Below are 9,365 nucleotides of genomic sequence, written 5' to 3'. Positions count from 1 at the left end.
CCTGCTACTAACTCACTCACTCTTTGGTTACCTAGCAACAACCTGCTGGGTGAAAAGCATCTTAAAGTCCCGCCCACCCCAAGTTTGGTTGCCTAGCAACCGCATGTTGAGTAACTTGTGCCGCAGCACTTTAAGGTTTCGCCTCATAACTGCTCTCAACTAAAAACTAATGGTGTGGAGTGAAAACTGGACAAAACAGAAAACGTCATGCCTCCACTTTGGTAGTATTTCAGATATTTTAAACAAAAACTAATCAATAAGTTATCGATATCGACTGATGTGTTTGTACGGTGATGTTTTTCWGTCAGACTGAGACGTAATAAGGTTACATGATCTCAGGTGGAGGTGGAGGGAAATCCTCAGGCAGCGGTTGAACGTCGTCATATTCGTCTAGGAGCAGAAAAATAATTAACTTATTAGTTTAATTATTAATTATTAGTTTAATTTAATGAAAACATGCAAAAGCCTCAACTTTTACACATTAAATAGGGCAGATTCTGGGAAAGGAGCCAGAATAAAATCCCTCTGATCGTAAATAGTCACTGGTTGAAAACCTCATGAAAACAAACAAACAATAAAATCTGAATTATGGGGAAAACATGAAAATCTGCAGCAATTTAATGGGTTTATTGTAAACTAAAGCTGGTGACGGATCATAAAATCACTGTGGAAATACTGAACTGTAACATTTTTCAACAAAAGTTGAATTAACAAAACTACAGATTGTCAGAAATTTGACTCAAGTAAAAGTAAAAAGTACAGCGTTGTAAAAATATTCCTAAAAGTTAATGTTTTGTAACGAGTTACTACCCAACCTGTGTTGTGTTGTTATGATGAAACTCACCATCATCTTCAGGAAAGCTACAAATCAGAGAAAAGACAGATTGTTGTTAAAGCAAAGCAGCCGAAGCTTCACATGTGAGTCTTTAAAAATAATCCATCMTCCGCCTGGTTACCTGTTGGACTCCATGTTGGGCATCRTGGGCGGGTCCGGCGGAGGCGGCGGTAAGTCGAACGTATCCATTTTTCTCAGCGGTGGCATCCTGTATTTTTTAACAGCTTCATAGTCGATATCCACACACGAGTTGCTGATGTATCCGTCTGGAAAACAACAACAACAACAACAACGTGGTGTTAGCGTTGTAGCCTTTAGCGCTGAACGGTGATCAGTATTTATCCATAATATCATCTTTGCTGTGTTTTTTGGAGAATGTTGGATTTTCTTTCTCAAGAACCGAGTTCACTGAAGGAGGAAACATGTTTCATGAATATTGTTTGCTGCAGAGTTATTGTACTGCAAATTCCAGGGAAAAAAAATGTAAAAGAGAATTTTTACTTTTTCTAATTAAAAAAATGAGATGTATTATTTTTCAGTAGGTTGGTGACTGCGTGACACATTCTTCAGAGATTTAAGAACCACCTTAAATGGCAAATATGATATTTTAGAGCCATAAAACCAGTCAGTCTTTAACCAGATAAGGATGAATTTAATTGAGTCACATGGACATCTTATCATGCAAACATCAAATAGAAGCATGACCGCATGTTGGCTGCTATAAAATTGGAATAAATGAGGCATTTTGATTCATCTATACAGGAAATGTGATGATTTAGTCGCCACTCATTACTTTATATTTAAAACACTTTTTTACAATTGGATTCTACGGTCAGATCTTGGATTTAACAGACGTAACGATCCAAACCTGAAGGAAGACGATAGCATGTTCTGTATCCAATGGCTAATCCATGTAGCTTGAGCAGGAGAACTGCTGCTGTTGTTTGTGAGCATAAAGTTTGCAAAGTAAGAAATGAAAAATGGTCCAATGGTTCTGACTTTTTATTTGTTTGCTATCGATGCAAAACATCTGTTGGCGTAAGCAGATGTTGTTAAATTAATCTGAGTTCTGTCCAAACGATCCTTCTGGATTATGAGCCACAATAATTAGCAGCATATCTGCTCTCCATTCTTAGTGTTTGAGCCAAATGAATGAATGCATCTGGCTTAACTTTGCTTCAAACCAGCCTGTGTGTGGTATTTGCTTTGAGTAACAAACAACATGCTATTATTCTGGGTAAGCTAGCTGCTGAGGGGCTGCTGGGGTTTAGCTAACACAAATGAAAAGCTGATCATGCTAGCAGGAAAGACATGCTAATTATTAACAGGTCTCGTTTGAAGAAGGGATTCACAATCTCAGTGGTGACTTCCTCGTGAAATAAAGGTTAAATAATTGAAAATATAGATTAAATTGTCTATTCTGTTGACACATTTGACGCATCATGGTAACAATGCTGGTCAGAACTGGAGCAGAAGTCACAACATCTATGAAACTACGGCCACAATTTTCCAGACTTTTTGTCAATGCTACCATTTATCACAGCAGTGAGTGACAGACAGACAGACAGACAGACAGACAGGGCTCACAACAGAGCGCTTTTAAATCCCTTTTTTTTTAAAAAACGTTCTCAGCCGCTGATCACCACACAAATCTTCACCTGAAGGTCTGAAACCCAAACTGGAGAATTTTCTGTCATTACTTTTGTTTTCGGTTGTTTTCCAAATAWAACTTCATCACTCTTTGGCAACTTTCCACCTCCTTATTGGCCGCATTTGTAAGTAATGATGATATGCACCATTTAAAAGACTGAATAAAAGCCCTGGTAGAAAAGCATTTGCACGCTGCTGCAGACACCAGTAACCACAGTAACCTTTTTGTTCGCCACCCGTCTGAAACTAACATGTTCACCAGCCTAAAAGTCGGCAGCTGCAACCTATGAGTTGGTTAAGGTTCATCTCAGCTTTCTATCCTTGCTGCACCGCAGAACTTAATGAAATCTCAAAGGCAAACAAGCAGAGATGCAATTCTACCAAACCTTTATAACCCAACATATAGAGTTTAGTGTCATCTGCATACAAACAAACTGCTGCATTCTATAGACATTGTAAAGCAGCACAAACACATTCCTCATAGCAGCAAAAATAACGCTAAATATCTCACAAAGTGGTAAAGAAAACTGCAAAAATAACATTTCTCTGCTTGTCCTCATCAAACAAAGAGACTTGGATTGGAAAACTTTGAAGCTTTTGTCCTTTTTACTGAGTTTAAGTCTGAACTCACATTGTCCGCTGAGCGAACGGGCCAACCATTTGCCCCTGGGGTTATTCTCCACGCGAATGATCTCCACGCTGTCGCCCTGTCGAACGCTGAGGTCCAGCTTCCCTTCGGCCTGCCAGTCGCCCCGAACCCGGGCCGTGTGCAGAACGTTCACCTCTCCTTGCAGCTGCAGAGCGAAGAGCAGAAACAAAGCTCAGCAGATCAGAACGCTGTCTGGTGAATTACGGTGTTTTACACACAAACTTGCAGCATTTGTTGCTTTTTCAGCTGGTCTAGTTCTATGTAAYACGGAGCAGTAATGTCRGCTCATGCGACATCTTGAATTATTAGTCTTTATGTTCTTTGTAAGGTTTTTCCATATATGTGATATCTGCAGTTTTCTATCTTTTTCAGTGAGATACAAATACAGCACAAAATTATGGACAAAATGCAAAAACATAAAAGGGTCAAACATGGATTATAYATTCCTTCTAAGACATAAAAAAACTTTTCCATTAGAAGGAAAGAAAGAAAAATACATTCCAAATGCTTTTGAGTTATTTTTATGATACAATAAACTCATCTGACAGTTTTGGTTGCATCTTTTTTTGTTGGCATTCTGGTTAATGTGCAGCCCCATCTCAAACTTATACAAACAAACATAAGCATGCAATAATCAATCAATTTTCAATGTTTGCACCAAAGATTTAAGAATAAATAAACACATTTTCACTGAGGCTCTTTAAATGTATTTGCAATTGTAAATTGACATTTGTTATCACTCAGATTGTATAAAATAGATCAAGGTGTATTTGCTAACTTATTGCGAAGGAATGCAATACTTTTGCGAGAAAACGCAAAAGAAAAAAAATCTACTTTCGCACTGCGCCAAACAAACCAAATTATTTTTAAAAAACCTGTTCCCCTTGTCACCTGTGGGGGCGCTGCACCAAGAACTACTGAAAAAAATGACACACAGACCTCTGAAGAAGACACTGAGCCCAACTTCCTTATCCTCGAAATGTAAACAAACATGGCGTAGCGTCAGATTTTATCGGTAAGACGATTTCTCTTTTGTTTTTGAACCATTTCTCCCGCTAGCAGCTGGCGCTAGGCTAACACGTTTACTTTGATTGTGTTTACCCAGAATGCCCTGCGCTGTAGTCTACTGCTGCAACAGCGGCGCCCGTAAACACTGTTCGTAGCACCTGTAACGAACATAATTTTAAGTTTTATTGTCCATAAACAGGCATCGCTTTTAATTTGTCCATCTTAGAGTTACAGACGATGCTTGTAACATTAACTTGGACACACTCGTTCATGTGTATCCGGTAAAATAAACGTTTCCGCCTCATCTTACTGTTGATGCGAGGAGCCGCCATGTTGAAACACTGAATCCACATTGCAAATCCTGAGCAATCGGGTTTTCTCCCAGTTTCCCAGTGGGAAATCCAGTTGATTTATTTATTTTTTTGGACTGGGAAGTCGGACTTTCCCAGTAAAACCAGCGTTAGTTTCTCCTCTTTACCTGAAAGTTTTTCTTCAGCTCAGCCTGTTTCCTCTGACGCTCCAGCTGCTCCTTTATTTCTTGCTCCTGTTGCCTTTTCGCCTCCATCTTGTTGGTTTTTTCAGGACTTGAATGATTTGCCGACACTTGTTCCCTTGAAAATGACCAAAAAACAGTTTTTAAATTAATTTCATAAGCATGGTTTACTGTTGTCTGCCTGTATGTTAAAATCGTGCTTTAAAATGAATCGGATGATGTTGCTCTTTTAGCTAATTTAGATTGTACTTCAGTTTTACTGGTTAAATAAAAGTGTAAGCAATATAAAGATAGAGCTTCATCTGTTGAAGCCGCAGATGATATAAAAGGCTCTCATGCAGCTGTAACTACAGTCTACTTTTGGACATTAGAGAGACTAAAACAACACTGCAGAGACAGGAAGTTTATACTTACTCATCAATAAACTCATACACATCATCATCATCGTCATCATCATCATCCTGCAAGAAAAAATGGTTTAATTTCTACTTTTAAAGCAGGAAAGAGTTTTAGGTTAGCGGATAAAAATGATCGTCAGTCAAACTGAAACTCCTGTTTGGTGTAATTCTCATTTCTGCATTATCTTGTTTTGGTCTGAGAAATCGCTGACGAGGCTTATTTTTAACTGCAGTTTAGTGGAAAAGTCGTTGCTGCTCATAAAATCGATTCCAAATCCTTAATTTTGATTCCCTCTTGAAACGTAATTTTATTTTTGCGTCATAGTTTCTTAACTCGACCTCAAAAAATGTTTTATTTTGAAGGAAAACGCACATAAATAATCCGTATCGATATGATTTAATGAACTGAAACCTAAAATATGCTAATTATTAAATGTTTGGAATGTTAATCAGATTAAATCTGATTTAAATCAAGTATGGGGTTAAAAGTCTGCATACTGTTTATGTCTCTTTTTTTCTTTGTTTATTATGCAGAAAAATATATTTTAAAAGGATTTCACACCAAAAAGTTTACATTTTTAACAGTTTTAAGAACCTGTACTTACTGCATCCATGCAGTGGGAATTATTATCGCTCCAGGATTCTGCAAAGACACAAAGCAAACATGTTAATTTGGTGTTGAAACGTAAACGATGTGTTTATTGTTGGACGTTTTTCTAAAGTGTTCGTCTCACCGTTCTTTTCAAAACTTCCAATGTCGTCATAGGTCTCCTGTTCGTCTTCAAAGTCTCTGAAATCAGGAATTAAATGTGTAAAAGTTTAACTTTAATGATGAATCAAAACAAAGCCGAATCAGAAGAGAGTGAAAGTGACGAGAAAAAATAAAAAAACTGCTAAATTTATCATCAAATATGTTCAGAATCGTTTTAAATTTCCTGTTTTCGTCCTAAAACACAAACGAGAGTTAAAAATAAAACAAAGGCTTGTTTCTCAGTAATCATCAGACTTTGATATTTTCTGATCTTGATCTAAAAGAAACCTTCGAAAATGAAGAGTCTCAGATTTCCTGTCAGCAGCGAACGCATCGCTTTCATTATTTATCTTCTAATCAGGCGTCATAAGATTTGGCTTGAAAGCTTTAATCGTGTTTTAACGGCGCTGAGGGCTTGATGCTGCTTTCTAACATTAAGAGACTTTATTTGATTATATTGATGTTTTTCTACATGAATAAAACTGGTTCTGAAAGCTGAATGCACTGTAAAAAGTCGGGTTCTCACACGGAGGCGATCTGCCGCGGCAGCTTGTTGGGTTTGCTGGATCGCTGTGGCGGTTTGGGCGGACTCATCACCGCCGGAACCGGCATCCGCACGTCCGTCGAGTCTGGACCGCAGAAAATATGAAAAATAATTCAGTTTGTTTTGAAATACTGGTCAGTTTGCCTCAAAACACACAGATTTCTATTAAAAAAATGAACTCGCTGCAAAAAACACAAAATCTTACCAAGTAATTTTGGTYCATTTTGTGGTGCGAATGTCCTGCAACACTTTAAAAAACAAAACTAACTTACAAGTAAATCAAGTCAATAATTCTTTAATGTGAAGATTATTTAACTTATACACTTTCTTGTTATAAGTGAAAWAATCTGGTAGATTTTTAAATTAAAATTAAGGAATTATTGACTTTAAACAAACTCTTATATCTCGCTGAAAAGTTGCTTGTGACTTAGTTTTGTCTTATTTCAAATAGGCTAAGATATAAAAATACAWGGTAAGATTTTGTGTTTTTGCAGTGAAGAGTTTTCTCACCTTAGTTRCACTGTAAAAACACAAAATCTTACCAAGCTGGTCTAGTTTCTTGTGGTAAGATTGTGTGTTTTTGCAGTGCCTCCACCCTGCTGCCATGTTGGTCTGTCACAATCACAATGTTTGCAGGACAATAAATTGCATGAATTATGGCGATAAACGATAATATTGTGTCGTGAGGCTATTTTTGAGCCACATATCGTCGCTTCCTGAAATCGTGGCTTTTTTTGTGATTTTTTTTGGTGATTTTTCGTATTGATATTTACATAATAATGCAAGTTTGCATCTCTGRAAGATAAACTTTAATTTTGCAGCAAAAATTTCACACTGGAGCTGGAAAATATTTTAAATAACCCAAAAAATAACAACAACAAAAAAAAAACCAAAGAAAAGAAAAAATAAAATAAATGAAATATAAATAAAAACCAAAAACTGGAATAGATTATTAAGTCTGAAGACAAAATATTGAAATTAATGACCTCATTATGTGATTGATTGCGACAGACATAGTTTCATGCATTTAACTATTTTCTTCACTTTTGTGTGAATTTTTAAGCAAAAATTCTATGTATTGAWTCAAAGTGTTTTGTTTTTCATTGTTCTGTGTGGAAAAGTAAACAAATGACATAAACGGTAAATAAACATGGTTCTGAACTCACATCTCCTCTGGTCGCTCTGGGCGCCGCCTCCTGCTCTCCGGCTCTTCCTGAACGGCTCCAGGTTGACGTTCGGGGGCCGTTTGGGCTTCAGGGGCAGCGGGCCCTCGGGGGGCAGCGGCCTGCGGAGCGGGGTCACCTCCCCGGAGCTCTTCTGCCGGGCCTGATGGCGCAGCAGCAGCGGCGTGGTGGCCGGAGACGGACCCAGGACCGGAGACCTGGCCGGAGACAGCGACGGCCCCGGGGCCCTCTGGTGCGTCAGCATCATCTTCTGCAGCATCTCTCCGGTCTGCTTCACCTTGTTGGCGGCGTCTCCGGACTGAACGGGCGCCCGGTTCGAAGGTCGTTGGAAAGAAGCAGCAACAGGTGGGGGCGACTCTTCCTTCGGAGGCCTCGCCAGGCCTTGGTAAGGCCGCAGAGGAATGGCTGCTGATATTTTGTCGTTCTCCGGCCTGCCGAACCCCGGCCGTGGAGATTTGGGCGAGCCGCTGTCCCGGCTGCTGGTGTCGGAGGCCCGGGCCTGGCTGTTGAAGCGGGCCCGCAGAGCCTTCACGTCAACGCTGTCCTCCTGCAGAGAAAACACAGCGGCACCAGTTGATCTGCTGCTCTGCGTCTGCAGCAGGAAGTCAGCAGCGCAGCACGGAGCAGGGCATAACCCCCCCACACACACACACACACRCACACACACACACACTCTGCAAACTCCCACGCTAAGCTTTCACAAGGTGCAACGTCTCCRCTTCCTGGTCTGATTCTCTCAGAGCTGATAATCTCTTTGCASAGCAAGAAACCTCTGAGTTTCCTCTGAACTGCAAGGAAGCAATAAATCCCGAGAAGGAATCACTTCATGCAGGYTTCACYRCAACAACATGAAATATCACCCGGGAATTTATATCCAGTTTCCAGAGCAAATATCCAGCACACCTGGAAAAAGACAAAACGATCTGACAAGCAACTTTWAAGAAGTTTATTTTAAGTCAGTGATTCATTTATATAGATGAAAACGTTAAAGTTTCATTGTCAGACATTTTTCCCAGGTTATATAATAAATAATCTGCTAGTCGAACTTTTTCAGAATTATTGACCTAAAAAAAGCTCCTTGCTGATAAAATAAAAAACTTACAACTTAAGTGTACCAACATAAATGGACTAAATTTGGTGTTTTTTGCAGTGAACAAGCCTGGAAATTATATTCACCCTGTTTAGTTTTTTTTAGAAGTTTTTTCTTTATTCTGATGAAAACATTTCATGTAAACCAAAATTTATTGGCGTCAGATTTKACCAGTTTTTTGTCTTTGCTAAAGACCAKGAGCAGCTAGACTGGCACTTTTGTTTTGGTTGTATTTACCCAGAATGCCCTGGGCTGCAGTCCACTTCCTGTCCGCTTCACATATCCATTTGAACAAAGACTGGGGTTTGTAGCACGAAAAAGTCCAGGGATCTACTGACTTTACCTGAACTCACAGGATCTCAGGACCACCTGATTAATGTGATTCACCCGTATGGAGATAAAACATTTAATGTATTTAAACACACAACTGTTATGTTGGGTGTTTATGCGTCTCTCTGGAGTCGAGAGTCTAAAAATGCGCCGCATCAGTTTGCTTGTTAACGTGTGAAAGACGTGAAATTTCACACTTTTTTGCCCGTGTTGGTGTTCCGTACACGAGAATCAGGAGCGTTAGAGTGGAGTGTGTGTCAGATGAGAGAACCACTGAAATTATTGTTATTTTAACCTAGACATGAGCTCACATYAGTTTCATTGKACATTCAGGTTGGTTGAACAAAGAAAACTCAACAGTTTGAGCAAAACTGTGTGAAAACTGAGGATTATGGCTAAAAGTGGGGAAACTGCAGATGATAATCCCAGATAA

At 39.2% G+C, this 9,365-nt stretch overlaps 1 protein-coding gene across 1 annotated transcript in view; it reads right to left on the bottom strand.

Moving 5' to 3' along the window:
* LOC103463235 (FYN-binding protein) overlaps window positions 1–9,365 on the bottom strand; it is a 20,158-nt gene that overhangs the window by 3,210 nt on the left and 7,583 nt on the right. The window contains exons 2-11 of the mRNA XM_008406475.1: window positions 7,495–8,104; window positions 6,311–6,413; window positions 5,768–5,823; window positions 5,639–5,676; window positions 5,050–5,096; window positions 4,621–4,753; window positions 3,117–3,279; window positions 957–1,101; window positions 845–861; window positions 330–390 (exon numbers count right to left, since the gene is read on the bottom strand). Coding sequence (XP_008404697.1) covers window positions 330–390; window positions 845–861; window positions 957–1,101; window positions 3,117–3,279; window positions 4,621–4,753; window positions 5,050–5,096; window positions 5,639–5,676; window positions 5,768–5,823; window positions 6,311–6,413; window positions 7,495–8,104 — 1,373 coding nt within the window. The remainder of the gene's footprint in view (window positions 1–329; window positions 391–844; window positions 862–956; window positions 1,102–3,116; window positions 3,280–4,620; window positions 4,754–5,049; window positions 5,097–5,638; window positions 5,677–5,767; window positions 5,824–6,310; window positions 6,414–7,494; window positions 8,105–9,365) is intronic.

The sequence above is a fragment of the Poecilia reticulata genome, linkage group LG4 (assembly GCF_000633615.1).
Source record: "Poecilia reticulata strain Guanapo linkage group LG4, Guppy_female_1.0+MT, whole genome shotgun sequence".
Taxonomy (NCBI): domain Eukaryota; kingdom Metazoa; phylum Chordata; class Actinopteri; order Cyprinodontiformes; family Poeciliidae; genus Poecilia; species Poecilia reticulata.
This window is presented reverse-complemented; position numbering and strand designations above follow the sequence as displayed.